This window comes from Leptinotarsa decemlineata, unplaced genomic scaffold, assembly GCF_025532065.1.
Source record: "Leptinotarsa decemlineata unplaced genomic scaffold, Ldec_3_MD MMD2_tig00078422_RagTag_RagTag, whole genome shotgun sequence".
Lineage (NCBI taxonomy): Eukaryota > Metazoa > Arthropoda > Insecta > Coleoptera > Chrysomelidae > Leptinotarsa > Leptinotarsa decemlineata.
The window spans coordinates 21,061,136-21,079,842 of record NW_027412747.1 but is presented as its reverse complement, the minus strand read 5'-3'; the positions used below and the strand labels follow the sequence as shown (position 1 = coordinate 21,079,842).

At 34.1% G+C, this 18,707-nt stretch overlaps 4 protein-coding genes across 8 annotated transcripts; 2 read left to right on the top strand and 2 right to left on the bottom strand.

Moving 5' to 3' along the window:
- The first annotated feature begins 648 nt into the window (after nt 1-648).
- Nucleotides 649-9,623, top strand: LOC111509919 (uncharacterized). Of its 5 annotated transcripts, none has more exons than XM_074186469.1 (8): nt 649-804; nt 861-992; nt 2,834-3,149; nt 3,204-3,335; nt 5,726-7,043; nt 7,270-7,638; nt 7,727-7,972; nt 8,157-9,623. In XM_074186469.1, exons 1-5 carry the CDS (start codon nt 699-701, stop codon nt 5,823-5,825), a joined length of 786 nt encoding a protein of 261 aa, XP_074042570.1. In that variant the 5' UTR covers nt 649-698; the 3' UTR covers nt 5,826-7,043; nt 7,270-7,638; nt 7,727-7,972; nt 8,157-9,623. The 5 variants fall into 5 exon arrangements, with proteins under 5 accessions (XP_074042570.1, XP_074042567.1, XP_074042569.1 ...); XM_074186466.1 differs by having other exon boundaries at nt 7,727-8,082; XM_074186468.1 differs by having other exon boundaries at nt 7,727-8,086.
- Nucleotides 8,858-9,442, bottom strand: LOC111509920 (ATP synthase subunit s, mitochondrial). The gene has a single exon (XM_074186470.1). The coding sequence runs from the start codon at nt 9,440-9,442 to the stop codon at nt 8,870-8,872; it is 573 nt and encodes a 190-aa protein (XP_074042571.1). The 3' UTR covers nt 8,858-8,869.
- Nucleotides 9,341-9,960, bottom strand: HSPC300 (Haematopoietic stem/progenitor cell protein 300). Its single transcript, XM_023165782.2, has 3 exons — nt 9,679-9,960; nt 9,540-9,622; nt 9,341-9,482 (listed from the first exon to the last, which is right to left on the bottom strand). Exons 1-3 carry the CDS (start codon nt 9,800-9,802, stop codon nt 9,456-9,458), a joined length of 234 nt encoding a protein of 77 aa, XP_023021550.1. The 5' UTR covers nt 9,803-9,960; the 3' UTR covers nt 9,341-9,455.
- A 1,035-nt stretch (nt 9,961-10,995) lies between these two features.
- Nucleotides 10,996-16,190, top strand: LOC111509927 (aprataxin and PNK-like factor). Its single transcript, XM_023165785.2, has 4 exons — nt 10,996-11,235; nt 12,015-12,086; nt 12,404-13,350; nt 15,747-16,190. The coding sequence occupies exons 1-4, from the start codon at nt 11,131-11,133 to the stop codon at nt 16,036-16,038; spliced, it is 1,416 nt and encodes a 471-aa protein (XP_023021553.2). The 5' UTR covers nt 10,996-11,130; the 3' UTR covers nt 16,039-16,190.
- Nucleotides 16,191-18,707: the final 2,517 nt, after the last annotated feature.

The following is an 18,707-nucleotide window of genomic DNA, read 5'->3' as shown; positions in this document are numbered from 1 at the left end:
GTAAAAATTGAAAGTCTTTGAAAAACAACATTTCGTTGGTTTTTCAAGATATTATTCTTTTTACAAAAAATACTCTTTTCATAAGCATATATTATTGCGCTAAAATTCATTGTGAGATATTTCACATATCTCCATTTCAATGAAATATTTCTCATGCGTTTAAAATAAAGTGTTGCAAACTTTTATTGTAAATAAAATCAAAGTCTTTAGAATATATACAAACTTGACTAGAAAACGGAATGAGCTTGTCATTAAAGCTATCTCTGTAGAATTTCCTGTTCTATCTGTTTCGATAGAATCTGTTACAAAGAGGTCTCTCTTTTTAATGTTAGATTCGAAGGAATGAAGGTCCTCTTTTCTGAAAAATGTTTGTACAAGAGGTATCTTCGTAATTAATTTTTTTACTCTTGATTCTATCAATTTCAAATGAATCTTTCGTTAATAAGAAAAAGCGTGAAAACATCAATTCCCAAGAAAACTGATTTGAGAAATCATCACAAATGTTTGGATTAATCATTAACCTGGTTCCGAATTCAGTTTTCACTGACGACAAAAATGAAACTAAAAGTCCCACAAGAGGTGATAATCAACAAATCAATAGACAACCGTTCGCTTTTCTTTGCTACTCCTAACGAGGTATATAAGTAAGATATGAAAATTAATCAACTTCAGTTTGAATCGTTACAGCATTAACTACCATGTTATCGTTCAGAACATCGATTGTGTTTTTTTGTTTGATAGCACTTTGCTACTGTGACACATCAACTGAAAGGAAAAAGAAATACCATCATAAACATCTATTCTGTGAGTGAAAACGGAAAAAAAATTTGTAGCGGTTTTGAAAAATAACTTTATTTCAGTTCACGAGTTTCATTATTTACTATTCTTGGCGTTGAAGGTAAAGTTTTTCCTTGTACTTGGAACCATTTGGGCGTTCTCGATATTTTTTGGAAAAGTGTTCGCTGCCATCAAACTAGCTGAATATATGAAAAGTAAGTTTTACTTCATATAGTGAACTATCACAAATGTTTTTCTATGTACCAAAGTATCATTATTATTGGGGAAAGAACTTTTTCTGTTCCTATTTCTCCGTCACTCAACAAACAATGTGGGAAACCTCCAAAGAAACGAAGAAAGAAAATAACTATAGCGGAAATTTCTTTCAGTAACAAACTAAAACAACTACTTTGACACTAACATTGAATAAAACCACTTTTCCATTGAGTTTGTACTACAAACATTCATTATGTAATTGAAACAGATATCATTCATATACTAGGTTGTTTCAAAAGTTTTCTGCCGTTTCTATGAGTCTCCTTCAACCTGTAATATCATAGTAAATACTTATTCAATTCAATCGAAGTCTTTCAACTCGGTCAGCATATAAATTATGTACTCAGGATTCGATGAAGTCAACAAAAGTCGATTTCGTCTTGTCCTGATTGGCCAAGGTTCCACCGGTGAGAAAGTTATCGAACTGCTTGAAAATATGGTATTCGGTTAGCATGAGGTCTGGGTAGTATGGTGGATGGGTCAAAACGACGCACAATTCAATCAACTTTTGGACGGTGATTTGTTAAACGTGCGGATGGGCGTTGTCATGCTGACGCAATTTTTGGTACATTCCATCGATTTTCCCTCAAGGGATAATAGGACCCTGCTGTGATAGTTTGGCCCGATTGCAGAAAATTATATTGAATCACTGACAACCATACAATAACCATGTTCTTTTTGGTGGGTTTCTGCCTTGAGAAGTGCCTATGTGGCTCTTTTCATCACACAGGTGACGATCCGATTCAAAAAAGGATCGTTTTGGTTGCGCAAAAGCAATAAAGAACATCCTTTAAACGTGAAAATTTCTGTCAATTGTTCAAATCATGAGGCACCCGCTTTTCAAGCTTTTCGACCTTTCCAATATGGTTTAAAACCACATGAGACCCGACGAATTTCTCACGAATCCCGTTAAATATACAGGATTGCTGCTTTCTTTTAGTTGAGTATGGAGCGGATTTGTTGAGTGTCAGGAAAAACGGTGGTTGGAAATCATCCACCGTAGCGGAAGGTTACATTGAGAACTCTATTCAAAATACACGCTTCAAGTATTCAGTCTCCATCCAATATTACACATCAAATTGATTGGTTGATAATCATCACAGAAAATGAATGTTTAAAATTGTAATGAAAGCGCCCATTTTTTATTACCATTCCAAAGTCATAGAAAAAGTATAGAGTTCAACACATGCACTGGTTCGGCTTAACTTTATGCATTCTTTGAATAAAATTAAGCGTCGGTCGACGCTTTACTGTTACACATTATGCTATTTTAACCGTCTGAATTATCATTCAGGATTCAACACGAATAGCAAATATAACCTACAATTCCAAAATCTATCTTCAATTCCACACAGGTTCTCGGAAAGCTTTAAATGTTTTTCTTATCGGTATTGTACTCCTGTATGAATAATCATAATATTATTGTAACAAATCAAAGAATTAACTGTCGTAAACAAATTTATTTCCAACAATATTTCACTATCGCAAACTAATTTATTTACAACACTGAGCAACAACGCTTAATTTATTTCCACTGTTTGAATTCTTTGTTCAAACACTCGATTCACTTTCTGAACTCCACTGCCCTCTTGGGACGAGAAGCCGGCCTTATATATCGGTAACGATCGTTTTAGAATTCTATAGTCGTTTCGGTACTCAACTAGAGTTTAATCGGCGGTTGCTGACTGCATTCCTTTTGCGGTGTTTGTTCGCTGACCGATATATATTCGTTAGATTATATACATAAAGCACAGTAATAGATGATTATTCTTCATTTCAGAAAATTACTATCACGACGATCACCATGAAAAAATAGTATACGCACCTTCCCATCACGAGTCATTCGAATACTCAGGACCGTATGGTAAATCTTACTCCAGTGGTTTTTTCCCGGAATTTTCGATTGACCACCATCCTGGAAGTGATTTCACGCAGGATTTTTCACCTCCGGACTCCTATCCAGCAGAAAATTATGGAGCTAGTGCTCCAGGTGACGGTTATGACCCCTCCCGTACTGGAAACACCGGCAGAAGCGATGACGGAAATGGTGGGGGTATTTTCGAAAGTCTAAGCACCTTTTCACGTATTGTCAGAAAGTATATAGCTCCCCAATATTCTGAGTTCATGAAGTAATACAATATTTTTTCAAGGTTGAACACAACTGACGTGATATTTAGAGACATGCACTTGAGCAGTGACGAATGTAAGAGAAAATTTGTTTGCGAGGCGGAGTTTAATGTCAGGCAAAGCTACATACTCAAAGCTGCCTATGATTTATTGAGGTAAGTAGGTATCTGTTTTCGAAATAATAACGAACACAACTAAATTTTTCAGTAGGTGAAATGTTTTCTTTAGAATAGATTTTCATCGTTCAAAAATACACCTGCAAATGTCTCGGTTGTTTTCCACAGTTTTCCTATGGATGTCCTCTTTCCTTCAATAATGAGCTCATCCTAAAAACCATCTGCTCGAAACTATTGACTTTCCTCCAGTGTTGCTGCAAAGGAAACCGACATCCCACTCAACCTCTCCTCTGACACATATGTGTCACAAACTTAAATGTCATTGCAGTTTTCAGTACAGCTTTTATCATTAGCTACTGCAGCCCATGTGTTCTTAAAACGTCGAAAATTTCTTTCGAATCTCAAAAATAAGACATCTTGGATAATATTACGATGTCGGTAAAGTTTCTTGTAGTTACTGCTTTCTGCCAAATATTTTTGTTCATATTGAATTTTCAGAGCTTTCACAATCATTTTCATTCATTGCGACTGATTCTGGAATGTTCTGTACTTCCTCTTTCATGAAGCCATTGACGTTGACTGCCATTCTAAGTTATCCATGAAATATGATCCATTATGATTTTCCAACAATAATAAGATACTTCAGGATTTTGACTCTCGTTTATCCAGTTAAGTCTGTTCTATATGAATTTGAACACTATGCCCAAGAGGTATCTAGTGGCTGACCATGTGGGTATATTTGAATTAATCACCTCTTCGTTAATTCGCTCCTTATGAACACTTCAAACCAAGTTTCGCCTTCCTCTTTTCGAATCCTTCGATTCTTTCGCACAAAAAAATTAGTTTAATCATTGGTAAGTTATTCTTACGGCATTTCTAATTGTTCATCTTCCTTTTTATTTTTCGTCTTCTTTACTTTTCCTATTGATGTTGATTCTGTTCTTCTTCTTTTTTCTTTTCAATCTAGTACTCGCTCTGTTGTTTTGTCGTAGTGATTTCAAGACTTCATGCATACCGTCATAATTGAATGCATCACCCACAGTGAACCCCAGTGAAAAAACTATGAGGCTCCATATTTTGTCAGAATTGGAATTTCGGTGGCATATGTAGGCTAGTACCATAAATATCAACACGTCCAAAGGTTCGGGAGAAAATCAATTAGTTTCACGTTTGAAAATACCTTACACAGCTGGAGAACCATGAGACTAAAAAGAACATTGAGGTTTCCTCTTCTCTCTCCAGCGCAGCGTTTCAGAGTTTAAAGTTTTCTCCTGTTCACTGTCTTTTGTGATTATCGCAATATTATTCTTATCACTTTATAACACGAATTGAATACTGTTTTGTTCACAGAAAGAACGCCAGAGATTCAGTTTTATCAGAGTCTGTTGAAATAGAACCTCATCTTTTGCCATTGCACTCTTCACCTATTGCTTACACAGTGCTGAGAAGTCTTACATCTTCAACATGTCCATCCGTTATATTATTACAGCAAGCAAGATAGAATAAATCAGAGTGATTTTGAAGTATAAATCAGCAATATGGTTATCAACCAATTATTTATAGTTTCAAATCATCACTGATCCACAATTGGAGCATATTTACCAAATCATTTCACTTCTATTATTTCAAAGTACACATTTTCCTTTATTCATTACTGTGCCTATCTGTGAAGTAGGGAGGGTGAGCGTAGGCTCACAGCACTTAGGCCACATGTAACCCATTGTACATCCTCCCAAGGAGTTGTCCTCCTAGGTCATCGTCCATCCTGTCCTTTCCAGGAAGGTGAACAGGTATCTGGGAGACAGAGATTTTATATCGGCAGGTGAAGGCTAAGACTCGCCGAACACACACTCTCTTATTGACTATAACTCCGGACATTCACCTAGAACATGCCTGACAGTTTCATCTTTCTGTTCACACATCCTGCATAGTGGTATGTCCATTAGCCTCATATTGTGGAGGTGTTTCCTTATTTGGCAGTGGCCAGTCAGAAATCCTACTGTTAAGCGTAGATTTTTCCTGGTCATCGCCAGATATTTCTTCGGCGCCAGCTTCCCAGGGTCGCCCAGGGTGATCCTAGCAAGATTTCATCCCATATCTTTAAGGATTAAGAATGGGTGTGACGTTTGGTTAGTTCCGCATACGGCCGTAAGTGCCACTGGGTCTTAAAATTCTTAGTCCAGCCGCTTTCGTGCTTAAAGAGTCGGCAATGCGATTACCTTTACTCATGTCGTGCCCTTTAACCCACCTCAGGATGTTATTATCTACCTAGGCTTTGGCTGAATCTTGGCGGCACTCTAGTGCCACATTACTGTATCTGGATAAGTAAATTTCCACTTGTTTTTGAAACCAACCTTTGCTTTCCTATACGTTATAATTTACTCACCTCTGAATGTGTATATAAAAATAAGTGTCCAATGTGTTTCCAGTGATGACTCCTACCAAAAATACAAGCAAAATGAAACGATCACGACGATAGATGACTGCGGAAAGCTAAATCCAACATGCCATGAAGATACGACAAGGTAGTCAGTCGTACTTTGTCACTATGAAAATTCCTATAAAAACAGATGCCGGGTATGATGGAATCAGAACAGCGTAAGATACAAAACTGTCTTGGAGCCAACTAGATTCCATTAGGACTATCTATTATTTTATTATTATTTATATATTATTTATTTCAACAGTGTTCACAAAATACATTTTGGGAACTATACATTAAGTAGAACACTCTTGCAAAATCCAACACATGAGACTTCTTTTTTCAATAGTTTGATATCTCACCAATGACGGAACATAGAAACATTCTCATCTACATACACAGACCATCTGACTGTTATATACCAGACGAAGAATCCACCAAAAGAAGAAAAACTTTCGACAAACTGAACTTAAACTAATACTTGAAATCAGACGCATAGTTGAATATCAATAGACTGACTACTTACAACTTCAAAGTCTGTCAACTTTCTACTGCATAAGCTTCCTTTTAATTAACATTTACGTTTGGAAACATTGCCGATATCCTCATTTAATGATTCTTGCGAATGTATCTTTCTATCAACTGCTTAGTTTTTCCGTTTCTATATAACTGACAGCTTAAGTGGAGAATATAAATGAGTCATAATAAAATAGCAATATTTACTTACTATGAGAAATTAATTTTCAAATATTTATATTATGATGGAATACGGCTTGTTAAAAACATTCTATTTATTGAAAACTAACATAACCTATTACCTAACTTTAACCTAACCTAACCTATCCTAACCTAACCTAACCTAACCTAACCTAACCTAACCTAACCTAACCTAACCTGACCTAACGGAAACTAACCTAACTTCTAATCTGTCCATTCCTTGAGACCGACGGTCAAAAAATGTGCAAAGAATCACATTATATGGCAGAATAGAAAGACGGTTACAACAATGACAGATTGACAGAACAAATAATTGAAAAGTTTGACGGGCATAGAATCACATGACAAGACTAAGGGAAACACAAAGTTATAGACGTGTTGAATATATAAAAAATTGCGATTGGAAAGAGACTAATGAAGTTGACATAAATGTTTTGACAGTAACTAGTTCGAGGAGAAATTGACGAACAAACATAAGAAAATTAAAATGAAATTTTTCAACTAGATGAAAAAATGTAATGTGTAAATGCAATTTGAATATTGTTAAAAATGGTTTTTGTATTTCTTCAATAAAGTTTATCAGAAAAAAATTGTTTCGATTTTTTCAGGTGGGTATCTCTGCTAGTTGATTTCCTATTATGATAAAGACAATATTACGATTCGATAAATTGATAGGGTGAACCAAAGGATAATTTTTTAATATACCTACCTAAAAATAGTGGTATCAAGTATGTGTTTGTATATGTAGGAAATTACCTTTTTTGTTTGTTCTGTACAATGTCGACGTTTTCTCCTAAAAGTTTTCAAAGCGGATTGTGTTACACTTTTTTCTAGGGCATCATTGAAAAATTTTGTGAAAGGTTTTTTGCTGTCAACTTTGTTAACCACGGGAAAATGACCATCGCAGTAATCAGTGATCCTGTCGAACAGCTGTAATTCCTCTTGAAAATATTCAATGCTGCTGTTTGCGTCTCAGAACCTTCTTGGGCATTTTGAGTCTTTCCCAAGAACGTTTTTGAATTGTCGCATATGCTCTGACATGCCTGTCTAAACTCCAAATGCAATACCAATCTGCAATACCAAAAAATGTTTTTTTACCAGCTGTCGCCCCTTACGAACGATAACTCGCTCAGAAGTAGAAACTTGTGCGTGCTATGGATTAGCGAGGTCTTGCTTTTCAACATGCGATTCCTAACAATACTCGTAAGTATATTGGCAATAGGTACATGTATTTTTTCGTTCTTGGATCATATCTGGTATAATCACTCAGTACATTATTTTTTGAGATCAGAAGAGTTGATGAGCTGTGACATATCCATCAGATCAAGCATTTCCAATGGAGTAATTATTGAAATTCCCATCAAGAACTACAAAAAGTTATTGGTGCTGTTAAACTTCGAGTTTTACACAAGTCAAGAACATGAATAAAATAAAGTAAAAAAGCTAAAATACCTACATTTAGAAACTTTACCATTCAAAATGATGTTATATAATAAAACAGAATGTCATTTATGTCAATCATGAAGTTGCTGCCGAGGTAAACATCATAAGTATAAAACGCATTACTGGTCAAATATTTTTTCATAGAAAATGTTATCCTGTCAGTTATATTAACAACATTCAAATTATGTTTTTCAGCTGTAGCCAGTAGGTTGTTGCATCAGACATTGCTTTACTAATTTCGGATTCTAAATTATTCATGTTATCATTACTGTTTGTAGAAGTGGTATCATCAGCATAGAGTTGTAGAAGAGAGCAATGTGGTAGAGCTGTTTTCATGTCATATATATGTATTAAAAATAGTAGCAGTACCAAAATGGAACTTTTTGGGACTTCATGTTTATTTATTTATTCTGAATATTCAACAGTGTAGAATGTGATCTGTCTACGATTATCTGGATAACTCGGCATTATAATCAAGCTTATATGATCAAGACCATAGTATTCAAGTTTTTGTAACAAGATTTCATGAGCTATACAATGAGCTATTTGGATCACAGAAGATTGATTCCACAAACTGATCATTTTCAAAGATCTCAATTGTATGTTTGTATAACTAGTCGATTGCTGAAGTTATGGATTTACCATTTTTCAATCCAAATTGTTCGGTCATTAATATATTGATATATTCGGTAAAAAGTCTGTAGCAGTTTATTTAATAGCAGCTGAAATATTCAAGAAGACAGCTTGGATACTATAGGTCTATATCTCTGAATTTCAGCTTTGTCTCGTTTCTTGACTACTTCCAAATCATGGAGAAAATTATTCAAGTCACTATATTTAGATGAACAGTAGCGACGGAAACACATTCCATACGTTCATTACCAAAAAATTATTAAAATTTTTTATTTTTTCAAAAATTTTTTCATTGTATTTATATGCTGAAGGATGATTCCTAAATTATAGTTAATAAAAAAATACGTGTTTTTCTAAATCATTTATATTCTTCAGTCCTTACATTACATCTAGGTAAATCACTTTTCAATGCTCCAACGACTTTTTCCAAATCTTTTACAGACTGCAAATCATACAAAACTAAGTCTTTCAGATTTTTCAAAACACTCAAACCAATAAGCCCTTTGTCCGTCACATTCGGACAACTGCTTACTTGCAAAAACAGCAAAGAATTTTTCAAATGATGAAGCTCCGCTAAAGCCTTATCTTCCACATAATAACATCTATTCAACACTAGTTTGGTTAAATTATCGCATCCCCTGAAATGTTCGAAACCGTTAGCCATGATGTTGGTATTGGTTGCGTCCACTTCTTGCAAACGGCGCACCGAACCCTCCTTAGGCAATTCATTGTAATCCGTTAATACATCACTAGAATTCACCCACTTAATTGTTCCTCCGTTACGTAAGATCCATTCAGCACAGGTTCGGTCCGAGCCAAGCTTTTTTTGGCGCTGTTCATCTAAAGCATTGAACTGCAAATTTATCCAATAGAAAAGGCTTCGCTGACATTGTAAGGACAAAGGCTTCGAAAAAATACCTTTGAGTAACATTTCAAGAACTTTATTAGGGCAGCGTTTCACCTTTGGTCACCTTGAAAGTTAATATAACATTATACCTTGAAGTTTGAAACGTTTCAGAATTACTCACACAAGCTTCCAAGTAATCGATTTTTCTCTCTAGAATTGTTAGTTTCTCATTCAATCCAGCAAGTTTTGATCGGCAAGACAAGTCTGCAAATACAAAATATAATTAGAGAAGTCATTCATCATAGTGGGATGGAGCTTACCAAAAGAATTCAAAAAGTCAGTTATTTTCTTTATGCTTATTGTGATTATCTCTATGTATTCCCTGTTGACCCAATCTTGTTGGATTTGTTTTTGAACAGCCTCTCCTCTATTTGGGGCAGCCATTTCGTATTGAAAAACACATAAAAACAACAAGGAATATATCAATAACAATCATGAACACAAAACTGAAATCGCAGATCACAGAATTTCAATACTCTGTGAATAAAATCTAAAAAATTACCAACACGTAGGGTTCATATATAGGAGGGGTTACGAAATAGAGCCGAATTTTGACAAGAGCGTACCTGACGTAAGAAGAAATCCTTCCAATGACGTCACGTATTTGTTCAGGTGAGTTCTGAATCCAACAAAATAATTCTGATATATTGCTTCAACCAATAGAAATGCGCTAACGGTTCGAATGGACCAATAGAAGAATCCATCTGATCCATTGGAGGTCTCCTCATTAGTGAATTCAAGAAATATTCTTCAGTGTTAATTGTTTTATGGTGTTTTTTCTATTACGTTTATTGAGAGTTAGCATGAGAATTCCGATGTATAATAATAATGACCTAAGTTCATACCACAGGAAATAAATATAATAATAATAGGTTTTATCATTCTACATAAATTGCTATAACAAATATTCTTCAGTAATTACATCTAAATAAACGACTTAGTTGAACTCTTATTACATTGACACTACAATATTTGCTTTCAGGCTAAACCCTAATAAATTCTCCATGCACATTACATAACATGGATTCAATATATCACCCATGTAGAAGTTCATTGAGGGAAAAAAAAACAATTCTGAATTCAAGATTTCAATATTATCTTATCATAGTTATTCTGAACGTCTTGAAGTTATTACTTCTCTTATTCTGAGGTATCTGTGGGTATGGAGATGGCAAATTTATATTGAATCTGCATAGTTGTAGCCAACTCAGAAAAATTACATGTGCTCCAAATGAAATCCTTTTCTGTTTAAAAATCTGTTAAAATCAGTTTTTCCGTTAATCAGATGTCGCCCCCATACGAACGACAACTCTCAGAAGTTGAGAAACTTGTGCGAGCTAAGGAATAACGAGGTCTTACCTTTCGACGTGTGATTCCTAACACAGTACGATACATTGTCACATTGTCTTTAATGCTCACTTCTTGTCACTCGATCATTTTTACTTACATTCAAATCGTAATTAATAATTCCATAGAAACTATAAACACAATACTGGAAAGGGTGCGGGTATACTTTTTCATTCGCCCTCTAATACTTTTTCCAAATGGTCGCTTCAAGCAACTGAGGCCAGTAAGTTCAAAAAAGAAGTAGAAGTCAACCTCAATCCTCAATTTAAATATAGATAAGAAATTAAAAAAATAATCGAATCAACAGGTCAAATTTCTGTTTTCATAGCCATTGAAATTAATAGTGGGTTTGTCTTTTATATAATATGACCATTTTGAAAATATATAAACCTGAAGATTCTGAGGAGGCCAATGCTGTAAGCACCCTATATGAAGGAGAACATTTTGTTGGAAGAGATAAACTTTCAGATGTAAGTACACCATTATGTCAGTGTTTTACTAACATAATAATTGACTAACATCAGCAGAAAACTTTACACCGTTTACTGTTACTTACATATGATTTATATTTAATGTCAAAACAATCTGTATGTTGTTACCAAGCAGTCGTCAGTTTGATGGGTAAAAGCTTAAGCATCACGAAAGTTTCAATTCTATAAGAAACTGTTTATTTTCATTCTTCTTCGATCCCAAGCTTAGGCTACCTACCATATAAACCATAAGTAGATGAACCACTCATTCAGTTGACCACTGTGTGAAACGGTGGTTCAAGCCCTACGACCGGACGATCAATTTTCACTGCTTATTGTCCAACCTTTAATAGCACGTTAACCTCGTTAATCCTTGTCTTGCACAAAGTTTGACTTCTGCGGGTTGCCGTTCAGACGATTTATTGTTTTTATTCACTTGAATCATTTTAGGTTATTGTCCCAAACTATCCGAATATTTGATTTTCCGAACTACGGTTGGTCCCTACTGATTCAACTGATTGGTGATCCAATGTATTTTATATTGAATGATAGTAGGTTATAGTCACACTGTGACTTGATTTTGGTGAGTCTCAAGCTATTTTATTTAAATCATCCTCAATCTAAATCTGACACAATATTGAGGCAGAGTGTGGCACACCATGTGTATAATCGACAAATCTTTTAATTATTGAATTATATGCATTATTAAATAAGATTTTTTCTAAAGCTAATATGAGTTGGACAAATATATTTTATGTTCTTCTAATTATGTATTTCAGTGCCATGATAAGAGGGTATCTAGGAAACATGCTCTAATCCAAGTTAGGGCGGATGGAGTCACTCTCACAGCGGTAAGCAAGATGTACAGTAAATATTTCAGCTCATATACCAAAAATATATCGCATTATTCTCAGAACTTCTCAAATGTTGTCTCCTTATTCTGATACATATTTCACTCATTTTCATATTATGCAAAGAATTAGTTATGATGAAATAAAAGTTTCTCACTCAATGAAAATGTACGAGATTGGTGAATTGGCTTCTCCAATACCCAGTCATTTATTATCCATCAATACACAAATTACTATTGACAATAAAGTAGTGATTATGGGCAATATCTACTAAAAATTGAAGACAATTCATAAAGAGACCTTCTCTCATTTTGCAGGTTCATGTAAATCCATGCTACTTCAAGTCATCAAATGAGAACTTGATTCAAGTTGTAAGAAAAGATTGCACTGTCACTTTGCAAAATGCTGATCAATTTTCCCTCCTCATGGATTTGTGTTGGTACAAAGTGAAAGTAATTTCAAGTAATGATATCACTCCGCAGGATACTACATCGGTAAATCCTTTCAAGGAACTCAAAAGAGGTTTAGACCATAACGAGGGTAATGATACATGTAAACGGTTGAAAACTTGTAACGTCAGTGATCAAACTGTTTCGGTAACCCCAGCAAAGGTTTCGAACATTGACGCAAATGGCCTAATCAAAAGTTTGAATATTATAATAAACGAAGATTATGGCAGAGCAAGTACTTCTACTAGTCTCTTACAAAATGGCGAAAAAAATAGACATGTACCCTCCAACTCTGAAGTTAGTAAAGAATGTCCACAGAACAATAATGAACCTGATCGTTCTTTGTCCGGCGATAATATACAAAGTAATGAGCAACCATCAAAAACAACTGCTGAAAAACCTGCACCTTCAGTACCTTCAAATGAGTTGGTAAACGAAGATATTAACATCCAGCAAGAAATTTCTCCTCATGCTAGTGTACCATACGACGTAGTTCATGTAAAAGTGAAAGAAGAGGTTGTGGAAACTGAATCTGACTCATTCGTGGAACAAATTGGTGACAATTTGAATGTGACTTGTAACCCCTCAGAATCAATCAATTTAGCGTGCCCTGATGATACTGAAACTAATGTGAATTTTAATTCTTCGACGCATGCTGTACCCAATACTTTGTTGTCAGTGGATAATATAAAAAAAGAAGCACCAGATAAGGAGGATAATAATTCGCAGAATGGCGATACCACAGGTCCCAGCAGCAGCAGTGGCAAGAATAAAACTTGGAGGGATCGGTGCTGGTATGGTCATAGTTGTTACAGGTAAGAACTACTTCTGTACAGGTTATTCCTCGATTTGGGATTATTTTTGGGTTCTTTTTGAGGTGAAACTTTTTTCGTGGTAACTTGTCATGACCCTAGATATTGTAAGCAACTTCTACGTATCTAAACTTTAACTTTCAACTTTTTAAATGAACTGTATGTTGGCCTAAACGATGGAAGAGCTATTGGAGCAGTATTCTGCGATTTTTCAAAAGCATTCGACTGTGTTAATCACAGAGTACTGCTCAAAAAATTATATTGCTATGGATTCAGAGGAGTGACACTCGACTGGTTTGCAAGCTATCTTTCGAACCGAAATCAGATTGTCAAATTGCCGAATTGTTCCTCTGATATCTCAAAAATAAACTGGGGGGTTCCCCATAGATCCGTTCTTGGTCCAATTCTTTTCCTTATTTACATTAATGACCTCAGTAGGATTGATATACATGGAACCTTTACTATGTTTGCAGACGATACCACCATACTATGGCATGGAAGTGATATAGAAATTCTGAAAGAGCGTATCTTTCTAGACTTACAGAAAGTTAAAACCTGCTGTGACTCAAACTATCTTTGCTTCAATGGAAATAAAACCAAAATCCTGGCCTTCAAGTTCAATTATGAAAATCTTACGTTGAATGAACAAATCATAAATAACAATACCAGCATAAAATTTTTAGGTATATACATTGATGATAAATTACGATTTGATGATCATGTAAGGACCATAAACAAAAACCTAGCATCGGGCTGCTATGCAATCAGAGTTATCACTACGGAACTCGGAACAAAGGCAGGCAGAATGGCTTACTTTTCTCTCATTGAATCACACTTAATGGATGGCATTTCGTTCTGGGGTTTTTGCTGTTATCAGCTAATGAGTTCAGTATTTGTCTTACAAAAAAGAGCTCTCAGATATTTATCAAAAGCTAAGTCCAGGGATCATTGTAATAAAACATGGAATTCTGACCCTATACAGTATTTTTATCCTTGAGACAGTGTGCTTGATGCATAAGAAAAAATCCAATATGACAATTGTAAGACCATATAATACTCGTCAAAAAGACGACTTACCCCTACCACTACCAAAAACGACATTAACCAAACACTCTCTCATATTTGAGAGTAAAAAACTCTTCAATCATCTGCCGAGACAAGGAAAAAATATATCATGCCCAAGAATCTTTCGGAAAACCATCAAAAGCATATTTTTAACTAAAGGATACTACAGCCTGCAGGAGTATTATAGTGACAGTATCTTGGGCTAACTGTAGCTTTTTGCATTTTATCTATAAGATAAAATTATCTGTATTCTATATTTATGTGTGATTTCATCGAGAGATGAAAAAAATTTTATATATTTTTATTTTTATGTTTTGTTCTTTTTACAACTAGACCAAAGATATAGGTGTTATCTATTGTTTATATCTGAAAATTTTAACCATTTTATATAAATCACTGACAAATTAATAGGCATATACTATTGTATTGTACATGTAATCAATCAATCAATCACTGTACTTTATTGTCTAAGAAAAAAATCTTATTGACAAAGCATATGAAAACAATACTATTACACAAAATAACATACACATATATATATATATACATACACATATATAACACATATATGCACATATATACACACACATATATATATATGAAATACAAGTTATCAAGTAATTATAAAGAAAAATAAAAATAACAGGTGCAGACAAAATAAAAATATAATAAAATATAATAGTCTAGGTAATGTAAAATTTCCAGAACTGTAAAAAGTTCAAAACCATGCTTTGTCAACAAGAGTCTTTCCTCTTAGACAATAAAGTACATTGATTGATTGATTGAAAGGTAATTTTTGTTCTACAACATACGTTTTTATTTTACTTTTGATTCCACAATCTGAAATTAATAAAGCTAAATCGATAGAGATACTGCTAAAGAGTAATAAGTTACTGCGTAATGTAAACCACTAAAGAGTCCAATTACTAGGGTAACTTTCGTATTCAAAAAACGCTTTTTTGTGAGATTTTCACAATAAACAGTTTCACAAAAACGCAACACTAATTTCGCCATACAATGGCTTCTTCAAGTATCGACCAATTTCATCATATAACTGAGTAACTTGACATATTCATAAATTTTGCCTACGAATTGAGAAAATAAAATTTCTATACACTGTTTTCTTTAGATAGTTGAGGTTTCGGAAAACAATTCTTCTCCTTTTTCATTAGGAAACATGAACACCTCCACAAAGATATGTCTTTCAAAGAATATATTTTAAATATTCCCAACTTTGTTGGTTCCATCTTTACATTACTTTTCCCAACGACTCTAGGATATAAGTTATCAAACGAGGTATATTTGATTTCCTGAAATTAAAATTAATCTTTCAGAAAAAATCCAACGCATCGTTCAAACTTGAGTCATCCCGGCGATGAAGACTATGACAGTGACTCTGCTGACGATCGACCTGCGTGTCCTTTTGGTGCTACTTGCTACAGAGTTAATATGGAGCACCGGCGCAAGTTCAAACATCTTGGTAGACCGGCTCCAAAACCGGCCAATGTTAATGTGCAAATAAATGTGAATAGAAACTGTCCATTCTGTTCTCACTGCGGTAATAATAATTACCGTAAGCCTGGGTATGAAAGTGATCATGATTCTGATGGTGCTAATGAACTTTGAGAGTTATTTTAAGTTTTATAAAATGACTCAATTTTTACATTTTCTTGGTTTTTCTTGAAATGTATTTCATTATTTATGGTCCTTTACCTGTTTATTTCTGTTACCTGCATATTTTATGCTGACTTTATCAATTAAAATGCAGAAAACCAAACAAAACCTTATAGTACTTTGACCTACTTTATATGTACAGTATTGTGCTTTCTACTCAACTTTAATAACCATCTTTTTTGTTCCTCACCTTCTCTAGAATGATTCATCGTTTCTTATAGTTCAACTTCAGACCTATCAGGATTCTGTCGACACTGTCAAAAATAATTGAGAAATTGATAAATTTTTTGGAGAAACACTGTTAGTGATTCCTGACCTATCCATGGGTTTTGAGGTATAGCACTTATTGGTTCAAGTCATACCTAATTGACAGAAACCAGAGAGTTGCAGTGGGTAGAAGTGTACCTGGAAGTGAAGTGATTGTGCGGGGTGTCCTCCAGGGGTCAGTTCTGGGTCCTTTATTCGTTAATGATTTATCAGTATCCATATTTCTGAACAATTCACATTGTTTGCAGATTGTGCTACAATTTAAAGATCCTGTTGCCCCATTCAAGTGACTCAGTTTTGATATAGAAAAAATAAAAATTTGGTATGAGCCAAACATACTGATGCTGAATACATCCAAAACAAACTTGGAAACTTTTGAGCTGAATTTATATCGGATATGATTAGGTAGTAACAAAATTCCTTGGACTACACATTGACAATAACCTGCAACTTTTTGTATTGTGATTATGCAATTTAGATTTCTTCAATATTACTTTTTAGGAGATGTTTCGACAGTCATATTATTATTCATTTTGTATAATTCCAAAGATGGAGTACCCCATAGTTTATTATTAAATATTATCTTTATTCGTTGGGGGATAACTTATATGTTTTGCTTTTTAGTGCAAGATATATCTGATTCATGAGAGAATATGAACATCATAACGTAGAATTTGTATAGGACTACTTGGAAAATGTATTCTTCTGATTGCGATCACCAGTGGTACTATCAATTCTTTACTTTTATTCATATGACTTTCAAAATTTAAATCTTCATCAATTATCAGGCCTAAATATTTATATTTTTCAACTTGGGTGATTGATTTGTTCTCATTTTTAAGATTTAGTTTTATATTGTTCGTATTTTTTTTACTCGAAAATCATCAAAACTGTCTTTTCTAAGTTGATTATTAAATTGAGGACATTTAACCATTTTTTCAACCTTTCGTAACAAATTAACGACTTAACTGTCTTAAACAAATTTATTTCCATCACAAACTAATTTATTTAAAACACTTAGCAACTAACGCTTAATTTATTTCCACTATTTGAATTTCTTGTTTAGCCGCTTGATTCACTTTCTGAACTGCCCTCTTGGGTCGGGAAGCCGTGCTTATACCGGTAACAGTCCTTTCTAGCAATCTGTAGTCGGTTCAGTTCTAGAGTTTTACCGACGATTCCCGACTGCATTCTTTCGCGGTGATGCCATGTGTTTGTTCGCTGAGTTGGCCAGCATATCGGTCAGGGGCGGCTTTAGATTCGTTACACTTTTTTATGTCATTATTTATATTCATTTTTAATGAATTCTCATTTTTATTCTCAATAAAACAGTGCAAAATCATCTGCAAATGAGAAGTGATCACTCATCAAATCAGTAGAAATTCTCAACACAAAACCCAACATTTTGAGACTTTTTGCCACAATTTCTTATACTTGAAGTTTAAAATTAATTTCGCTATCCAATTTAACTCCCAGATCGCGAATAAATGTTTCTCTTTTAAGAGCTATATTATTCAATTTATATTCACAGAATATTGGACTTATAATTTTAGCGAACCTAATGATTTGACACTTATCAATGTTTACCTCTAACAAATTATTTCTACACCACATGGTAAAGGCTTCGAGATCTTTTTAAGGCTTGAGATCATCAGCAAACATAAGAAATTCTGAATATTTGAAAACAAACTCTATGTCCGATACAAACAAATTGAACAGCAGTGGGCCCATATGGGATCCCTGCGGTACCCCTGATGGAACCTGAATGGGCGTAGATGTTGTATCTCCATATTTTACAGAGTTCTACCAGTTAAGAAGAATATTAATTCCAATAATGGTCAGCAGATTATGAACCCGCCATGAAAATTGCAAAAAATGCAAACTGAAGAACTAGATCTCACAAGTATTTATATTTATTGAATATAGTAGTAAAAATGTATGGTATATATATATGTATGTATATATATATATATATATATATATATATATATATATATATATATATATATATATATATATATGTATATATATATATATATATATATATATATATATATATATATATATATATATATATATATATATATATATGTATATATATATATATATATATATATATCAAAAATTAAACAACTTGTGGACACAACACTCCAAAAAGGGGGGCAAACCGCGGACACGTGCTTCTGGCTATTGACCTCATCAGCGCGGTGCAGCCAAGTGTAAAGATGGGCAACACTTGTTTGCCAAAATCAGGAAACAATACAAACGCACGGAGTCAACATAGCTGCCTCCGTGGTCATGTTAGATGTAGCCTAGGAATTCTAGGTCTTCTAACTGGAACCACAAATGTGCGG